Here is a 21,275-nt window from a genome sequence, read left to right as displayed (position 1 = left end):
AGAACAGCAAGCTGGTAGCAAATCAGGAATGCAAGCAAAAAATGAGCCAGCTTCATTGAGCTAGCTGACTCATAACGTCTATGAATATAAGAGGCTGTGTTTTGATCAAAGGAGACTCTTTTACAGATTCAGAACATTTGTGGATGTGTTAGTTCTGAGTAAATTCCTGTTCCCTCAAATTGATATTCCTAAGATTTGCTCATTTGCTGGTAAGGAGCACAGAATCAAAGTGTTCATCTCAGTATCAGTGTCTTGAGAGCAGGATGGGGATGTGATTGTGAGAAAAGGAGTGATAAAATGTACATAAAGCATCATATAATTTGCGGATCATTTCACACAGCAACTGTACTGACATACCCAATCAGACAGAAACATACTAAAGTAAAAACAAAAGACAAAGAGGAAGCTTTACTGGGAATTGTGTAAAGGGCCCTGTTCGGCTAATGAGATAGGCAGTGTTCTGAGCAATGTAAGTCACAGGGGGCTGTGTAAGCTCAATGTACACTGGCCCAATCTAAGCCAGTGACAAGTTGGTCCAGTGTGTACTGGTACTCAAAAGAGACTTGTTCTGTGCATAAAAATAGGGAATTCCTATGATGAGCAGAGAGATGAGTGGTCAAGATTCCTTTGTAACATCACTGAGGTATGGATTGTTTGATGGAACACATTGTACAGTAAGTAAACAAATAGGTTTGCAACCATACTCAAAGCAAAATCAGTTAGACTCCTGTAACTATCTTGGGGTTCATTAAATAACAAACAAATGAATGAGAAAGGAATAAAACTTAATAAAACAAACTGGAGAGCTGTAGTGAGCTGCTGCAACAGCCATACAGTGGTCCCAACCCCTGCCTCCAGGGCACATCTCCACATTCCTATGTTCATAATACCGTCCCTTATGAGCGTGTCTCTCTAAATTATAATCTCCTGCAAACATATCCTTACAACACTTCTGACTTGCAGGTCTGCATAACCCATAAAGCTGTAGTTGCAAAAGTAAAACAAGCAAAGTATGTATAGAAAAGAATGCTAAGGAATTTAGTTCACCATCCAGAGAAGCCTATATGAATAGCTGGGCAGTGAGAATATTATCCTAAAAGCAGTATTTGATCCTTTTTACAGAGTGAATTGCCTGTATTAATGTTGTTGACTAACCATGTCTTCAAAATATAGCCAGCAAGCAAAGTAGCAGCCTACACAGAGAGTACAGCAATCCAGTGATGTCAGAGTCTACTCTTACTTCTCTATTTGATGCTCCTCCATCTGAGAGCTGTTAGCTGCTGAGTCCATGTTCTCCTCTGCTGCTGACAGTACACACTGAGCCTATGGGGACACGCAGCTGGGTTCTGGATGTACACATTCCAGGTTTTAGAAAGTCAATCTCACAACACTGTAATGTAAAGCTTGGCTGGAGAATATTGGTTTCACAGCCACAAGCTAAAGCATCATGACTTTACTTTTTCATCTTATGTGGGGCGTAAGTCCCCCCAGGAGACTTTGTGAGTCAGTCTTTATTTCTGCCCTTGAGTTCAGAGTTACAAGCTAACAGCCTAAGGCAAAATGTGTCTCTCCACCTACACTGCAAATACAGATCCAACTGTGTATTGAGCATTCTTTTATGATAGGAACTTCCACTGACCTCAATGGAAATTTTTCATGCTCTGAACAAATACAGAGCATGGCAAAGGGACCAGGAATGCCATGAGCATTTTGATTTTTTTGTACCAGGCTCTTTGATTGGACTTGATCCAGGCTTCATCAAGATAAATCTACCACTAGATTCCACCATACTTTTAAAGGGATGATTTTTTATGTTGTTAGATTCTGCCACCAATCTTCAGAACAATATAACACATCAATACAGTTCTGGACATTGCATTGTGGATTAGATTGAATAGAACAGAATACAAGGCAGATGTGGAGGTTCCTTAATAAAAGTAGGGATGGTTTGCCTACATTCATTTGAGTCAGATACAGTTTGCTGTGACTTGGCCTCTTAGCCTATGCTTTTAATTACCTTCTTGGCTTCAGAATTAAATGCGTGTAATTTATAACACTGTCAGTCACCCATATATTGTTTATATGGAGTACATTTAACTACAGCTCTATCTGCTTTTCATTTATTTATGTATCACCATGAAGGGAATTCTACAGAAGAATCCAAGCCCACAAAGTGGAAATTCACAATGCAAAAGATTTTACATGTAGGAAGGTTTTTAATGATCTCCCTAAAGACTTCACAATGGGTTCAGATATTGTATAAAGTATAAAAATGTACATGGATCCTTTGACTAAGGGGCACCTGCATGATGATAATGTGCTTAAATTATTCCTTAGAGCTGGGCAGAATTTTTCATCCAGAATTTTTTTTCCTGAAAAATGTAGATTTGAGACAATTGAAACATTTCACACATTCATGTCAATTTCAGTGATTTTTTTAATTGGAAAAAAAAAAGGAAAACAATTTCAGAAATGTCAGAACCATAGAATCATGACTGGAGGGGACCTCGAGAGGTCATCTAGTCCAGTCTCCTTCACTCATGGCAGGACTAAGTATTATATAGACCATCCCTGACAGGTGTTTGTCTAACCTGCTCTTAAAAATCTCCAATGATGGAGATTCCACAACCTCCCTAGGCAATTTATTCCAGTGCTTAACCACCCTGACAGTTAGGAAATTTTTCCTAATGCCCAGCCTAAATCGCCCTTGCTGCAATTTAAGCCCATTGCTTCTTGTCCTTTCTTCAGAGGTTAAGGAGAACAATTTTTCTCCCTCCTCCTTGTAACAACCTTTTATGTACTTGAAAACTGTTATCATGTTTTGTCTGAGTCTTCTCTTCTCAAGACTAAACAAACCCAACTTTTTCAATCTTCCCTCATAGGTCATGTTTTCTAGACCTTTAATCATTTTTGTTGCTTTGTCCTCACTTTCTCCCATTTGTCCACATTTTTCCTGAAATGTGGCACCCAAAACTGGACACAATACTCCAGTTGAGGCCTAATCAGCACAGAGTAGAGAGGAAAAATTACTTCTCAGGTCTTGCGGACAAAATCCTGCTAATACATCCCAGAATGATGTTCGGGTTTTTCTGCAACAGCATTACACTGTTAACTCATATTTAGCTTGTGATCCACTATAACCCTCAGATCCCTTTCCACAGTACTGCTTCCTAGACCAGGGTGGCCAAACTTTTTGGCCCGAGGGGCACATCTGGGTATGGAACTTGTATGGCGGGCCATGAATGCTAACAAAATTGGGGGTTGGAATGCGGGAGGGGTGAGGGCTCTGGCTGGGGTGTGGGCTCTGGGGTGGGGCTGGGGATGAGGGGTTGGGGGTGCAAGAGGGTGCTCTGGGCTGGGACCAAGGGGTTCGGCGGGTGGTAGGGGGATCACGGCTTGGGCAGGAGGTTGAGGTGCAGGAGGGGATCAGGGATGCAGGCTCCAGCTGGCGCTTATCTCAAGTAGCTCCCGGAAGCAGCGGCATGTTCCCCCTCCAGCTCGTACGCAGAGGCGCGGCCAGTGGGAGCTGTGGGGGCAGTGCTTGGGGCGGGGGCAGCATGCAGAGCTCCCTGTTTGACCCTCCACATAGGAGCTGGAGGGGGGGACATGCTGCTACTTTCGGGAGCCACCCGGAGCCACGGCACATGTGGAGCGGGACAAGCCCCCAAACCTGCTCCCCGGCTGGAGCTCCAGATTGGAGCAAGCCCCAGACTCCACTCCCTGGCAGGAGCTTGAGGGCCGGATTAAAACGTCTGAAGGGACACATGCGGCCCCTGGGGCATAGTTTGCCCACCCCTGTCCAAGACAGTCATTTCCTATTTTGTATGTGTGCAACTGATTGTTCCTTCCTAAGTGGAGTACTTTGTATTTGTCCTTATTGAATTTCATGCTGTTTACTTCAGACCATTTCTGCAGTTTGTCCAGATCATTTTGAATTTTAGTCCTATCCTCCAAGGCACTTGCAACCCCTCCCAGCTTGGTATCATCTGCAAATGTTATAAGTGTACTCTCTATGCCATTATCTAAATCATTGATGAAGATATTGAACAGAACCAGACGCAGAACTGATCCATCTAGGCTGTATTTTCCTAGTTTGTTTATGAGAAGGTAATGTGAGACCATATCAAAAGCCTTACTAAAAGTCAAGCTATACCACATCTACTGCTTCTATCGTTCATTTCAACATTTTCAAAATGAAACATTTAGATTTTCCAGGCTAGATTCACAAGGGGACTTAGGTGCTGTTCACAACATTGAGGAAAAGGAGGGCCCCCTCTGTTTATATCAGATAGGCTAATGCACTCACCTGGGATATGGGAGAAGTGAGTTCAGATCTCTCCTCTATTGTAGTGGCTGTTCTAGGATGGGTCTTAATCTCTCTTATTGAAGCTGTTCTACTTTGTATAAATAATTAAATATTCACTGGAGCAGGGACTGAAACCCAGGTGAGTGCGCTGACCACCAAGCTACAGAATCATTCTGACTCTCTATTTAGTTTCATATAAAGTGTAGATTTGAATCTGGGTTTCCTACATCCTAGTTGAGTGAGGAAATAGGGGGTTGGGAGGTGCTGAAAATTCTGAAAAATGTTGTGTTTTATCAATTTTCAAAAAAATTGGAACTGCCAGCAAACTTAAAAGTCAGTACTTGATATAGCTGTAATATGCTTTGCAACAGACTGAATGTTTATAATATACATGGCCTGCCATGACTCAGCTGTTCAAATCAGCATTAAAGGTCTCTGACGCTAATTGCATCACACTGCCCATTTAATCCAGTAATACGTCATTTCAGTCCAATTAGAATCACTGTCAGTGTTTCAAAATTACAATATTTTCTCTTCACAAAAGAGAAACTTTGAAGGAATTCCATCTTAAGAAGGTTTTGAACCCCAGCTGATGAGTTGTTTCCCTTTGTTTTACTATGTAAATGTATTTGAAGCTAGAGGCAAGTCTACACTACAGTGTTACATCGGCGCAGCTGCAGCACATCTGGTGCAGACACGCTATGCCAATGGGAGAGCGCTCTCCTGTTGGCATAATTACTTCACCTCTGCGAGAGGTGGAAGCTATGCCCTGGTCTACACTGGGGGATGGGGGGAATCGATCTAAGTTACGCAACTTCAGCTAAGTGAATAACGTAGCTGAAGTTGACGTACTTAGATCTACTTACTGCGGTGTCTTCACTGTGGTAAGTCGACGGCTGACACTCTCCCGTCAACTCCGCTTGCCTCTTGCCCCGGTGGAGTACCGGAGTTGACAGGAGAGCGCTCGGCGGTTGATTTATCGTGTCTAGACTAGATACGATAAATCGACCCCCGCTGGATCGATCGCTGCCCATCGATCCAGCAGGTAATGTAGACAAGCCCTATGTCAGCTAGAGAGTGTCTCCCGCTGACATAACGCTAGTATGGACAGCGCAGAACTTGCATCTCTTGGATGGTGGGGAGGAGGTTCCCCCCCCACCCGAGAGACATAAGTAATTTGACTTAGGCTGTATTGTATATCTGCCCAAAGAGTCTGCAAATTTTGATACCTCTCTGTCACTAAGTTCTCTGAAAAAAAACAAGGAGTCCAGTGGCACCTTAAAGACTACCAGATTTATTTGGGCATAAGCTTTCGTGGGTAAAAAAACACTTCTTCAGATGCATGGAGTGAAAATTACAGATGCAGGCATTATATAATGTAGGGTTACCATAAGTCCGTATTTTCCCGGACATGTCTGGCTTTTTGGTTCTTAAATTGCCATCCGGGAAGAATTTTTAAATATCTAAAAACATCCGGGATTTTGCGATTATTATTTTTCCCCAAAGAAGAGTTGATCATTCAAGGAAGAGAGTGAATGTTGATCATTCGAGAAAGAAAGTGAATGTTAATCACTTGAGAGAGTGCCCACTTTCCCCCCCTTGCTTCCAGCGCTTGTGCCATGAAACAGCTGTTTCGCGTGGCTGGGAGAGAGCGGGGAGGAGGGAGAATGCAGCGCGCTCAGGGGAGGAGGTGGGGCCGGGGCGGGGATTTGGAGAAGGGGTCCAATGGGGCAGGGAGGGGGCAGAGTTGTGGCAGGGACTTTGGGGAAGGGGTGGAGGTGGGGTGGGGGGCGTGAGCAAATACCCCCCCCCCCATGGAGTGTCCTCTTTTTTGAATGTTCAAATATGGTAACCCTATATAATGACACATGAAGGAAAGGGAGTTACCTCACAAGTGGAGAACCAGTGTTGACAGGACCAATTCGATCAGGGTGGATGTAGTCCACTCCCAATAATAGATGAGGAGGTGTCAATTCCAGGAGAGGCAAAGCTGTTTTTGTAATGACCCAGCCACTCCCAGTCCCTATTCAAGCCCAAATTAATGGTGTTAAATTTGCAAATGAATTTTATTCTGCTGTTTCTCTTTGAAGTCTGATTCTGAAGTTTTTTTGTTCAAGTATGGCTACTTTTAAATCTGTTATTGAATGTCCAGGAAGATTGAAGTGTTCTCCTACTGGCTTTTGTATGTTATCATTCCTGATGTCCAATTTGTGTCCATTTATCCTTTTACGAAGGGAAAGAATAAATGGACACAAATCGGACATCAGGAATGGTAACATATAAAAGCCAGTAAGAGAACACTTCAATCTTCCTAGACATTCAATAACAGATTTTAAAGTAGCCATACTTGAACAAAAAAACTTCAGAAACAGACTTCAAAGAGAAACAGCAGAACTGAAATTCATTTGCAAATTTAACACCATTAGTTTGGGCTTGAACAGGGACTGGGAGTAGCTGGTTTATTACAAAAGCAGCTTTGCCTTTCCTGGAATTGACACCTCCTCATGTATTAATGGGAGTGGACTATATCCACCCTGATCAAATTGGCCCTGTCAACACTGGTTCTCCACTTCTGAGGTAACTCCCTTCCCTTCATGTGTCATTATATAATGCGTGCATCTGTAATTTTCACTCCATGCATCTGAAGAAGTGTTTTTTTACCCACAAAATCTTATGCCCAAATAAATCTGTTAGTCTTTAAGATGCCACCGGACTCCTGGTTGTTTCTGTGGTTACAGACTAACACGGCTACCCCCGATACTAAGTTCCCTGAGAATCCCCCTGAGATGATACAGCCTATGCAAATGATAAATATCAAGGAAGTTCTGTACTTACCATCCTCTTTTTGAAACTAATAATGATCTTATCTAAAAAAAGCTTTGGTTAGGTCCTTTGTCTTTAGGGGCTAATTAAGTTCATTGAAATGCAACGTGGTGCTTTTTTTTTTTTTTTTTGGTGGGTACCGCTGTCTATGATTAATATTTGTCTCACTACCTTTGCAAAAATCTATGGCCCTGGAGCATCTTAATAGAACCCAATACTTTTTGCACTAGGAATGTGAAAATTACATGCCTGAAAATAAAAAGGTTTAGATTAAAGAAATTAAGGAAGAAACTCCCATTTTTTAAATTGCATGATGTATGGAAAGTAAGACTGTTCCTGCATCCCCTCATAATGTACAAATATTGAGACAGGCACCCAGAAATCTGTTTTTCTGAATACCAGGTGAATTTTATATTCTCAAAGCATTAATAAAATATAGGCGCTGACATTAACATATTAACATATTTTAATTGCTGTTTTTTTCCCTTCAATGTTGGTCGTGATCCTAAGAGATGCTAAACAACACCTCGCTGGAGTTTTCACTGTGGGAAAATACGTTGCTCCCCAGACTAAAATGTAAATTGTGTTTGCTGCTTTTTTCTGCATTGGAATTGTCTTTCAAACCACAGCAATTCTGAATACGAGTAGGGGTGACCTGAAGACCTACATTACAAAGAGCGATTGCTACTGCACAAGGGTACTTCTCAACTGTTCAGACGCTAGGTTTGGAAAATCAGTACAAAATTCAGATGCTTATCCAAACCCTCTGAACTGCTAGGGGCTGCAAATCTCACAGGTGGAGGTTCGCTAGTGAAATTTATTACATTTTGTGCTTCCAGATGGATTGAAGGAAATACCATTGTCAATGTATTTCAGCTTTCCCTTTTGCAGTCATGGAAAGAACAAGGAAGTGGAAAGGCACACAGAAATTGTAGGGTGAGGGGGGAAAGGAGAGACATGAAAAAAAAGTAAACCTACTTTTTTAGTATTATTTCAAAAAGGGAATCTAATTACATTTGAGTGGTGGTGAACATCTGGGTCAGATTCTGTTTTATACCCTGCTAGTCCATCCTATTATTACACATCTCACTTAGCTCATCAAGTAAAGAAGATAAAAAGCATGCATCAAGTTAAGACTAGCTTTGAACATGGGAGGAAACCACCACAACATGTCCTCTAGAGCAGGGGTTCTCAAACTTTATTGCACCACGACCCCCTTCTGACAACAAAAATTACTTCACGATCCCAGGAGGGAGGAACTGAAGCCTGAGCTTGCCCAAGCCCCACTGCCTTGGGTGGGGGACCAAAGACCAAACCCCACCGCTCCGGGAAGGGAGGCCAAAGCTGAAGCTCAAGGGCTTCAGGCCCAGGCAGGGGGCCTGCAACCTGAGTCTTGCCGCCCAGGGCTGAAGCCCCTGGGCTTTGGCTTCGGCCCTGGGTAGTGGGGCTCGGACTTCAGCCCCAGACCCCAGCAAGTGTAAGCCAGCCCTGGCAACCCCATTCAAAGGGGATCACGACTCACTTTGGGGTCGTGACCCACAGTTTGAGAACCACTTCTGTACAGATAGAAGGATGTTGCAGTAGAAAGATACCATTTTTATACCCTTTTTGTGGAGCAATAAAAGACTTTGTTTTCCAGTGCTGTCTGTTTTACTGTCCATTGGTTTGGGCACTTTCAGTCTATACCCACATTCTAAAAGCTTTTTTGAAATAATAATTAAAAAGTAGGTTTACTATCTGTAGGAGACCTTTCACTGTGATGGAGTGCATTAGACATTTACCTGGGTTTCAGAGTCCACTTCCCACCTTCTTCAGCCAGGAAGAATGTAGTGAAATCACCAAAGGCTGAAGGGGGCTATCCGAAAACTAAGTGTTTGGTGCCCCTGTTGGATGCTTAGTATGCATCCCATCTCTATCTGCTACGTCTGTTCAAAAGAGACAATTCATTTGTGAATTTAAAGGTGAAAACAAGTCTTCAGTACCTACATTCAGTTGTCTGCATGGTTGAAATGTATGAAAATGCTCCACTGTGGTATCAGCTAAAATTGACCATTCCATAGATTCATCTGCAGAACACAAAGGTAATTACTTTATTTCATATTTCATTTAGCGATGGAAAGTATGTGAAGAAGGATATTTGAAAGCTCTAAGCATAAGTTTAGTAAACAAATCTGGGCTTGATCCAAGATCAATGAGAGTTTTGCCATTGAATTCTACGAGAGTGGGATCGGTGGCTTTTATCATATGAAGGTGACCAATTCATGTGTCAATAAACGAGTAATGCCTAGTTCTTACAGTGACAAACGCATAACAGATGTCACAGGGAGGTACACAGGTAGTTCTTTATAATTATTTTTATTAGGTACCCCATGAATATTCAGGACTCCATTTACTTACATAATGGCAGTGTATTAATTAGACTGTTTTTCACTAGACACATGCATAAATCGAATTCGAATCATAACCTCAAATCAGAGTGAAACCAATATATTTAAGTTATGTGGAATTATCAATGAATTAGTTGCAACTTCCTTCATTTTCTTAGAGAAGGTACTCAGCAATTTACAGGATTGGGAAATGAATATAAGGATCTGATCTGATACTCACTAAAGTCAGTGGAAAGACTCCCATTGATGTCAATGGGCTTTGGATCAGATGTCTAGAGAGCAATCTCTGCTATCGTTCCTACAGCTGGTCCTTCCAGACCATAGTTAAGGCTCATAGGTGAGCCTCTCTGTGTTACTCTGTGTTTGTACCCTTTTGTGGAGCAACAAAAGACTTTGTTTTCCAGTGCTGTCTGTTCCACGCCTTTCATCAGCACTACATTTACTACAACAAATGTTTAAAATGTATAAGATACATATTTTTATTAAAAAGTAAAAAAAACTTTTTTTTTTGGTTAAATCACTGCCCAAATCCATCACCAGCTATCTGGAATGTGAACAGCAATCTGTATAAAAACATTCAGTATATAGAAACTTGGCATTTGGATTCTGTCATAACTGCTAGCTAAGAATGTGATATAGAAGCAAGTAAATGGAACCCAATAATATCTTTTAAATATATCAAAATATCTTTATATAAGTGAATCCTTTTACACCATCAATCATGGACTTTTCAGCAAAGGCTCCAGTTCATCAGAACCCTTAACCTTGTGCCTAAAGTTAAGCATATGCTTACGTGCTTATTGGAACGGATGCCATAAAGCAAAAGATAAATATGTAATACTGGATAGGAGATCTGGCTTTTCCGGAGAAAAAGAGTTCACTGTTAAAGAAAACTTTACTGAAAAGATTTTAAAAAAAGAGAGAGAGATCACAGTATTCTGGGATTTGGTGGGTTATGTGTGAGCTGCACATCTTTGAAAGGCAGGTGGATTTATTCTGAAGTATTTACTCAACCTCATTACCTTGTATTAGTGTATAGATGTATATCACAGATATGGAAAGCATGTATTAATAATAGGCCCAATCTTGCATGGGACCGAGTACCCACAACTCAGAACTTGTAGGCTTGAGCCTAAGATTTGTAATGTCACTATTGCCTTTTAACAAAAAACATTTAAAAGTCAGCTGTTAGGAAGGTTAATTTTTTATAACTAAAATAGCCAAGATATATCAATACTGTTAAGATGAAGGCGGGGGTTATTACTGTGCAACCTTCTCAATTATTGTGTGTGCAAAGTTTACAGGGGTTGTCAATGGGCAGACAATTGGCCAAATCCGAACTCAGAGATGACCTGTGCCTACCAATAGTGGGGGGACAGAGTGAGGACAGCCAGTTTCAGTGGTGTTACTGAGCATGCTCAGTTCTTATGAGCATGCTCGGTACTGCCCACGCAGAAAACCTGGCGGGGCACGTGACTCCCACATTCTGCCCCCCCCCCCCCACACACACACACTTTGCCTCTGTCCGGACTGCCAGATGCTTTTGAACAGACCGCAAAATCTTTGTATTTACTTATTATTATTATTTATTATTATTTTATTATCATCATTGTTATTGTTATTATTTTTGTATTATTTTCTCTGGAGTCTGGACCTTGATTATTCCTTGACCGAGAAATTTGGACCTTGACAGAAAACAATAGATTACTCCGGTTTACACAGTGGATATGGGCCTGAGACTAAAGAGTGCTGTGTGCCTCCCACCAGATACTCTACACCCGTGGCTCCCCCATATGGTCATTACAGTTTATCTGGGTTCAGGATGCATGGCCTGTGCTTTGTGTATCCTTCTGGTTCTAATGTCCGAAAACCTAAAAGGACCTTAGGACCAGGACCGTGTTGCAGTAGAAAGATACCTGTCATAAAGTCATAGAGTTTAAGGCCAGAAGGGACCACCCTATCATCTAGTCTGACTCCTGTATATCATAGGCCTCTCACTTCTCTGTTAAACCTCACAGGATCACACTCTTACTCCAGTTGTTAATTACATGATTCTGTAATTTTGTGTTTTTCTTCTCAGTTGCATTTTCAGGCCTTGGCTTTACGACCTTCTACTTAGCTGGAAAGTTGCACTGCTTCACCGAAAATGGCCGAGGGAAAAGCTGGCGGCTTTGTGCAGCAATTCTGCCTCTGTATTGTGCCATGATGATTGCCCTGTCACGCATGTGTGATTACAAGCATCATTGGCAAGGTGAGTCATGGTGATACCTTTCCTTTTTATTATCCTTGTATTTCTGCAGTGAGAGCTCCAGGGATGGAGTGGTTATAGCTTGTTTGACTCGCTGCTAGTTCTAGGCATCATTTTAGTTCCAACAGTGTGTGTGAATATGACGGGGCCCAGTATATCTGTGTGTTTTTATATATGATTGAATGCATATAAGCATGTTTTGGCCCATTACTGCAGAACAGAAAACTACAGGACTCTTTCTGAAATGTTACTAGGTGGATTGTGGCATCGTAAGATATATAGTATAGAATACGGATGGTGACAACTTTTTCCCACGCTCAAAGCTTCATGTCTTACAACTTTTTAGTAGAACAGATGTTTGGGTAAAAGGCTACAGTCATAATGGCTTTGGAGGAATGAGAACCTCTGTTTCCAAATTAATCACCTAATTTAGTAAGGAAACTATATCATATTCACACCATGTCCAATAAAAAATAAAATTGATTTTCCATAGCTTCTGGCAGATATTTTTGATTCCAGTATTTTACTTCAGAATGCACTAATTCTCAGATGTTAGCTGGGGGGATTTAATATGTACATTGTACCAGTGTATGTTCACTAAGTTGCAACTGCAAATTAAAATATTCAGAATGTATTTTATCATGACATGTTCTTTATTGCAGGAACATGCAGTGCTTTCCTAATTCTGCAATCAGATCTCAGAGTCAGAAGATCTTGCCACTGTCATATTAATTTACATGGAATAAATGGGTCAAAGGTCTTAACATAAGCCAGTCACTGTCTAACATTAAACAGTCTTAAACGGTTTTTGCTGTATAGAAACCTGAGCCTGCTTAGTACCATGGCAAACACACCATTCAAAATCATTTAAACCTTTTATTAAAGATAAAGAAAAGTAGGCAAAACGGTTAAAGCATTTGAAATGTAGAGTATTAAGTAAGGCTTTCATTTTAACAACACCCCTTGTTCATTTTCCCTTTAGCTAGAGAGAGTTTTGGAAGGGAAAAAAACCCGTGTTTGACAATCTTTTAGATGGTATTAAAGATAGTAATAATTGTCCTTTTGGGTAAAAGAGAAGAAGTTAGCTGAGATGAGCTGGAGCTGTTGCTGCTGCTGTTGTTAAAGTCCTATTTTGCTTATTCTTAGAGGTGTTTAGGATTTAGCTCAAGCAGGTAGGGATACCAATGTCGTCTGAATCCCTCCCTCTGGCCCGATCTGGTCAGCACATCCCTCAGGATTAGGACGAAGAAGGCCCAGGGTCCCAGGAAACACTGGGGATGGCCGCCATGATGGTGCAGCTCGCTCCAGTAGCTTCGTCTGTGCTTTCTAATTTCCCCCCCCAAAGTCTTTCTTTAAGGTTCCCCCCAAAAAGGGAGGGATGGGTGGAATAGCTCATCCCCTCATTATTTTGTTCCTAATATAAGACCTAATATCCGACACACCAATTGCAGTTCATTATAATCCAGTTACATACCTTTTGTCTTTACCAAGCATGATTTTGACATAGACTGTGAATTATATCAGTAGACTTTTCTGTTTTGACTAATTCTGAGGTTATTTTTATCAGGTTTTTTTGCACCTGTTCCCATTAACATTTGCTATTATAGGTTATTATGACATTTTATGAACTTTCACATATCCTTTACAATTGAGCTCACAATTAGAATAAATTTGTAAGACCAATTATCATAATATAATCCCCCTTTTTTATGAATGAATTCCGCCTGGTATCAGACATTTGTTCATAAAATCACAGTTACTAAGAAAAACCTTATTTTATCACAAGCATATAGGGGGGGAAGGAAAAGAAAAAGGTACTCGATTATAGTGTAATTTGCATTATAGGGTTGCAAATTTCTTATTCCAAAACTGGGATTTACAGATGTTACTTGATTAAATGTTACCAAAATTGCAGTTAAATTTTCCAGATGTTAACAACACTAAGAACTCAAACTCACTTAATTTGTAGCTAAAACTGGTGCTGTTATATATTTGTAAGATATTGAAGAACAAACCAGTTCTTACCATGTCTTTGTCTCTATGCCCTGGATGGGTAAAGATGGGGGTGTGTGCGAAATCCCCTCTTTTGCCACTTACACAGTTAAAGCTATACATTTACACAAACCACGAATATTTTAGGCACTAGTGGTTAATCTTGGACACTTGGAAACAAATCTTTAGTCCTGATGGTGTTCTTACCCAAGTTTGTTGTCTCCTTCTAAAAGAAGCAACAAATTGATGTTTTTTTGGAACTACATTTGCATTTCTGAGCCCTTTGCAACACCCAAAGAGAGCAAAAACAAAACAACAACAAAACATTCAGAGAAATCACCAAAAAGTTTGGTGTTGCAAGAGCCCTTCATTCTGGTGGCTTGATATTCAATTCACAGTTAGTGTAGTAGCAGCCCTGATGTTTTGTTAACAAAGAGGGGTTACCCAAGAAGTTATTTCAGGAAAAAAAAGTAAAATCTGCGCTTTAGCAACTTAACCTTCAACAATTTAAAATGGCAAAATTGAAGTATTTTTGCTTTTTCTTAAAAATACGTTTTTCCTAAACCTGCAAAATTATTACCAATCATTGACACTACAGACCTCAAAATAATAATTTAAAAAAATGAAACAAAGTGTTTGTTAAAGAAATTTTAAAAATTAAAAACTTTAAAAATGGTTTGCTTTGCATGCTTATCTCAAACAACCTCAACACATTTAAGAATTTTAAAACAAAACATGGAAAAGTGGGTTTATCCTATTCAAAACAAAATTTTTCATTGTACTTTTTCTGATTCGAAAATTTAAAATATCTAGTCAAAATCGATTTAGATGAAACCATATTTTCTGACAGAAAAAAAATTTGGTCAAACAATGTTGACCAGCTGTACAAGTAATGTACAGTAAAATAGCAACAATTTCAAGTGTAGACAGTCATTTTTATAGCAATTTATTGACAAGACATTTTAAGGATGGTGGAACATTCTAAATCAATGAAGAAAAATAGAAATTAAATTTTAAAAAATTCAGATAACTACTTGAAATTGCAGACTAATTATTTCGGCAAATTCATGTGCATAGAGATAGATATGCTGTGGAATGTAGTATTAAAACTGTGCGTGTCCGTGAGAAAAGATTCAGTAATTATTCTCTAGCTTGGTCTATGCATGTTTGCAGTGTGTTTTATCCTGCCAAGAGCAAGAATTATTTATGGACTAAAATATGTGCTGTGAGGCAGATAATTATGATGTGTTTTATATGTTGTGGAAATAGATTACACCCAAGGGGTTACCACTATGTCCATTACAGCTGCATATGTTTGTCTTTGAAGCTTAAGTAGATGATGCTGAAAACTCAGCTGGCTGCTTACAAACCAGAGATTATTCAGGCAGCCATGTTATCCTGCAAGTGACCTTAGCTCTTACTTGAGAAAACCGCAGTCTCCAGGGAGGGGCGAGTCACTCTGTAAAATTTAGCATTGTAGCTCAGCCCCTGTCTTTTGTGCTCAGTGGAGGCAGCCAATTGTGTTAAATTATTTATGGTGGCTTTGTGATACAGCCTTAACTGTCCAGTGGGGAATGAGCAAGGACTATCAATATACTGTACAGGACTTAGTGAACTGTAGGTGAAAGAGGAAATAGCATTACCTTACATTAAAAAGCCATAGAACGGAATCTCAGAATCAATATTATGAGCTTTCTCCGAGCCGCCTTCAGTTATGATGGAAAGTATAGTGTTTATTATCTTTGTGCTGGCATTAGTGAACTATAACAGATTAGCATATTCCATATAGAATCCCAAGTATATTGACTATTTTAAGACCCTAACTCAACACATGGCTTTCTCTAATCTGAAAAGATTCCAATGAATTTATTAACTAGATAAATGGAAATATATAGAACCGGAGTAAACAAGGAGTCTGGAACAATGTTCCCTTTCTATTGTTGGTAAATTAATTAAAAATAGTATTTTGCAAGACTGTCTCTACTAGGATCTCAAACTAAACACAGGCGTCTTCTTGGAGAAAACCAGACTGAAAATGCTTACTCTAATTTTGTGGAGTACGTGGGGCAAGATCAGCAACCCAGAGATCTAAAGCACTGCAGTCATGTGGTTAGTTTGTATTGTGGTAGTTTCCATGGGCCTTGGTCAGGATCAGAGTCCCTCTGTGGTGGATGGTGTACAAACATACAATAAAAGCAGTCCCTACCCCAAAGAGTGTATGAATGGCTAGATTGTGAAACACTTGGTCATACTGGTGAGCATTTACCCACACAAGAATGTACCCACACAAGCAATCTCTTTGACTTCCGTGGGGCTCTACATGTCAACTTGTGCTCACCAATTTAAAGGTTTGTACAATCTAGCTCTAATTAAGGAGATGTAACAGGTGGGTGTAGTGTACAGTATAGAGTAGTAGGAACACATGATTGTGTATCCTCGCTACATATAGCAACTTGTGAGTAGTAACAGTGAAGTCCATCAGAATACTCATGAGTAAGGTGCTACTTACTATATGTAAGACTGGCAGAATTGAGGTCTGAGTTATCAATCATGCCATATCAATAACCTAAAGAAAAGGTACTAATCTTCATAATTCAAAAGCCTCCAGGAAGGGTGAGCTCTTTTTTAAAGGACAGAGAAAGGACGAACACACAAGGTTTCCCAGCTGCTCTTGTTTGAAGAACCTGAGAGAAAGTAAAAATACTCATGCCTGAGCTGTAAAGTCCAATGCTGTCAGGAGAAGTTTGAGTCAAAAGGAGGTCATTATACTGCAACTAACTATGTTGATCATAGTGGAAAGGACATAACATAATTAACAGTGTGCTTGCAGCTCTGGATACTCTGGGAGTCCTAGTATCCTCTCTAAATGAAAAGGGTGCTGTTCTCTCATCTTCATCAATATAATGAGAGTTGCCATTATATTGACATTTTCCAGCAGGAGTTCCAATGTGATGCTATCGATTAGGACAGAGGGAATGGAGATCACTGTGATAGTGGTCTATAAAATCATGAATGGAATGAAGAAAGTGAATATGGAACTGTTGTTTACCACTTCACATAACAGAAAAACCAAGGGTCACCCAATTAAATTAATTGGCAGAAGGCTTAACACAAACATAATTAAGTACTTCACACAGTGAACAGTCAACATTTAGAACTGGTTAGCAGGGGATGTTGTGAAGGCTAAAAGTATAACTGGGTTCCAAAAAGAATTGGATAAGTTCATGGAGGGTAAGTCCATCGATGGTCACAAACCCCTGCTCTGGGTTTCCCTAAATCTCCAACTGCCAGAAGCTGGGACTGGATGACTGGGATGGATCACTTGAAATTGCCCTGTTCTGTTCATTTCCTCTGAAGCCTTTGGCACTAAATGGACCATTGGTCTGACTTAAGATGGCCGTTCTGATATTCTTACTAAGGCCCCAATGCAATGTCACTTACACTGATAGAGAATCTTTCCACCTCTTGGATGCAGGCTTTAATTCCCCCCATCCACCCCCATTGATATTGGCTGTTATTTCAACACTAACATGCTTGATTTTTTGTTGCTTTTCCTACCTAGATGCTTTTGTCGGAGGAATCATTGGCCTAATTTTCGCTTATATTTGCTACAGACAGCACTACCCACCTTTGGGTAACATGGCTTGCCATAAACCTTACGTCAGCCTCCTAGTTCAGACCTCAACGAAGAAAGAAGAGAGACCTACAGCAGATAATGCTACCAGCCTGCCTCTAGAGGGAGTAACTGAAGGACCAGTATGACTAATAACTGTGTACAATGAACTTTTAGCCCTTCTCACATTCCTCCAAACTGGTCTCTTAACATGATGTTTCCTACAGTACATTTGGGCAGTGATTTTTTTTTAAGATATTCTTTTTCATACAGTAACATCCTCTTACTTTTAAGGTTCAGTTTTCAGTGCATACTGTTTTGTCCAGCTATCTCTTTTCAGTCCGTTGCCAGAACAAAAAAAATCCAGGGAGGAGAAAAGTGTCAATAGAAGGAACATGCCAAATCCAGGCTAGTTAACTGCATAGTTTTGAATGAGAGGTATTTGAAGATACAGTCAATCTGAAAACAGTGGATGCTGTGTGATGCTGAGCACCTCCTAGGAAGCAGATTATCCTCAACTGTCCATGACTTCAGTGAGTGTTGAGTGTGGTCATCACTTTCAGGAGGTTTTCAGCAACCGCCATCATCAGCCCTTGGTCTATTTCTTTATATAATTTGATGTGTAAGCGGCAACTTCCTTCTGTTTCTGTTGTAGTCGTCTAACATAATAAATCTTCCACATGATGTTGAAGTGCTAGTTATCAAGTTTTGGCAGGGTTATTCTGAGCTGTTAATTAAACAGTTGCTGAAATGTATGAAGAGCAAGAGTCTGAAAAGAGCCAAGTCTATTCACATCCAGGGTTTTGGAGGATGAGGCTGACAGCAGAGTGAGCCAAAGCTGTGGAAATTGTCAGCTTGCAATAACATATGTTCATAGGCTGGATTAGAAACTGGATATTAAAATATTAGCATTTTTTTCTGAGAGCTCGTGCAGGAATTATTTTCAAAATTGAATGAAACTGCAGCAACTCCCATGGCATACAACAAGCTGCAATCTTAAAAACAAACAAGCAAAAATCCTAGAACTGCACAGTTGAAGAAACACCATGTTTTCTGTGAATCTCCATGTGCCACAGCTGTCCTGGTAGAACTGTCTCTAATGTCTCACTCCAGCATTGGTTGTGATCTTAAGGAATGTAAGGACTTTGGTTCATCAGCACTGGTTTCACATGTATGAATGCTTCAGCCAGTTTCCAGCACTGTAATATGCCTGGCTGAATTCTGAGAAAAATATTCCATTTGCTCATTTCCCCATTTTCAATTCATCATATTGCTAAGCCTAGCATTTGTAAGGGTCATCTTGTTGCCTGATCCAAAGCCCATTAAGTCAATGGGAATCATTTCATAGTACTCCAATGGGCTTTGGATGCAGTGCAGAGGAGGTAACTATGTGTATGTCCAACCTATGTTAGTTAATTTATTTTTTTAGGTTCATGTTTCCATTCATTATTCATGCAGTATGACATATTAAAAACATATCACACTCCAGTGAAATGATGTACCTTTGAATGGCAGAATGTCAGCTTCCAGCATTTCCTTTAATAGATGGATTAGGAAAGAGCAGGTAAAATGTTCTAAAAATCACACTCTGACAGTTGAACATTTCTTGGCTAGATCAGCTCTTTAAGGTGATCATGACAGCTTTGATCAACAATATCCATTATGGTGCTTTAGACTGGAGGAAACCGGTGCCATAGCTACCTTATAACTAATGTGTTCCTGTTGGAATATGTATTGGCCTTGTAGGCGTTTTGTGATTCAAAAAAGCTGTGTGTCTCAGTGTAAAGGCTTGTCATTTATTTTTGTCAAAGGTACACTTTGTAGATTTTTTGAGAAGAGCTATTCCCTGATTGGCAACACTTGAATTTTTATAGAAGAAAAACAAGTTATGAATCCTTTTTCTAAATAAAAAAAATGCACGCAAAAGAATGCTGCCAAAGTCATTTAATAAAAACAGATACAAAATTGTGAAATATACATTAATAGGAAATGACCTTATGGAAAAGTCGTAGAAAATGCAATAGGGATGAGACCAATAGGGGATCCACAGAAATTAGGCCTGGTTTATACTGGTGCTATAGGCCCTAGTGTAGATAAAATTAGACCAGCATAACTGTTTTTATATGCCACTATAGCTTATGCCAGTTCCTCAGAATGACATAAATTAAACCAATATAAGCATAGTTATGCCGGTTTAACTGCATCCTCACTAGAAGGGTTTTCCTAGTTTAGCTTTACCAACAAAACCCAGCTGTAGTAGACCAATCATTACTCTAGAAACCTAAGCAAATGTAATAAAGAATTATCTCCTTGCTATAGAGTTTTTACACCATTCTACAGAATTCTAAATCAGGGATATAATTTTATATAGGATGATGAAGAAAACTAGCAAATTTATCATTTCTATAAATTTTGTAGGACTTTTCCATTAGCTTTGTCTTTTAGTGGAAAAACCTGGCTTCTGGCATGTATGCAAATATTTAAAAAATTCTTAAACTGAAATTGAACTTTTATTATTGAGATATAGTGCATTTTACACATTTTTATATAAATCTGGTGTATTCTTAAAAAATGAGTAGGGCCTCCTAAATGTGCTGTAAAAATCCCCACTATTTTAATGGACTTTGATACAAGTTAGCTATATTCCCCTTCTTAGTTGGGATGGGAAAGGCTGACACAGCACTTAGAAGAAACGCAACTGTGAAAATGCTGGAATATGAAATGTTGTGCACCATAATACTTATATTGCAAGATAAATGGGTGAAAAGGACTTTGCAATGCAGCAAAGAAAGTATTTTAATGGATGTAATTAAATTGAAAGTAATAAAACAGACCATGGAAAAGCTTTGATTAAGGTGTAATTAAAATTATGAAAAATGTAATAAAATGAAACTTACAGAAAAGGCCATAGGAGCTATAATTACCAGTACAAGTCAGCGTAAGGAAAGCATTTTTGTGGATCAGTGTATTTTAATTTCATGCTCTCTTAATGTGAAGGAAATGTAATGTTGTAATGCACCAATAAAACTGCACATGAATGTGGGTTTTTGTACATGTGCGTGTTATCATTTTTTGGTAAGGACAAAGGTCACCAATTTGGTTTCATTAGTAAACCATAACGAGTATTGCAAACCACCAGCCCTAAAATAACTGCAGTCACTTAGGAGCAAGGAACAGTTCCAAGAGTCAGTTACTTTTGGTATAAGAAAGGATCCGTCCCAGAATTCAGCTAGTACACATTATCCAATTTCTATCCAGGAAAAACACACAGTTTTAGATCTTAAAATCCGAAGTTCATCTCGGAACATCCAATCAGCTGAACTACAACATGCCTCTTTGTCTGTGAAGTTTAGAGAATTACATACTTCATAAAACATCGGATTAGTATAAGAGGAATAATAAACTGCTATGGAAAACTATGAAATAATACTGAAACCAAGAACATCTAAGAGTCCAGGTGAGAGTCAGATGAACTTGGAAAATGTCTGCGGGGGTGGATGCACGTCTCAGACTAGAAACAAATCTAGGGGTGTTTAAGCCATTTTTTTCACATTTTTCTTGACTGCAGATTCAGGTAGGTTCAGGAGCTCTGCTTTTTCCAAAACAGTACAATAAGCCCTTGGTTTCTAACATAGTGAGAATGTTTGTAATTTGTTAGGAGGTAGAAAATACTGTGTCAAAGATACAAGATAGAAATTAGGGGCCTGGTTCTGGTTTGACATTGGTATAATTCCACTGACTCAGATTTATACCAATATCAGCAAGACCAGAATCAAGCTCCTAATCCAACTTTTGACCACATATTTTACAAATTGTTTTGTGGGTAAGGGTGAATCTAATTAGATTTGGCTGCAGTTTGGGGTTCTTGGGGCTATTTAGAGCTGGTCTAAGAGCAGCGCTGCTCTG

General features: G+C 39.7%; 1 protein-coding gene across 1 annotated transcript in view; it reads left to right on the top strand.

The window, feature by feature from the left end:
- The window catches only part of PLPP4 (phospholipid phosphatase 4), a 97,889-nt gene extending 77,468 nt beyond the window's left edge, over nucleotides 1-20,421 (top strand). Inside the window, exons 6-7 of the mRNA XM_084635034.1 lie at nucleotides 11,597-11,767; nucleotides 17,319-20,421. Of these exons, the coding sequence (XP_084491160.1) occupies nucleotides 11,597-11,767; nucleotides 17,319-17,518 (371 nt within the window). The 3' untranslated portion in view covers nucleotides 17,519-20,421. The remainder of the gene's footprint in view (nucleotides 1-11,596; nucleotides 11,768-17,318) is intronic.
- The last annotated feature ends 854 nt before the right edge of the window (nucleotides 20,422-21,275 follow it).

Source organism: Lepidochelys olivacea (assembly GCF_965140295.1).
Source record: "Lepidochelys olivacea isolate rLepOli2 genome assembly, chromosome: 7".
Taxonomy (NCBI): Eukaryota; Metazoa; Chordata; order Testudines; family Cheloniidae; genus Lepidochelys; species Lepidochelys olivacea.
The sequence above is the reverse complement of the archived record's forward strand: the minus strand, read 5'-3'. Positions and strand labels throughout refer to the sequence as shown.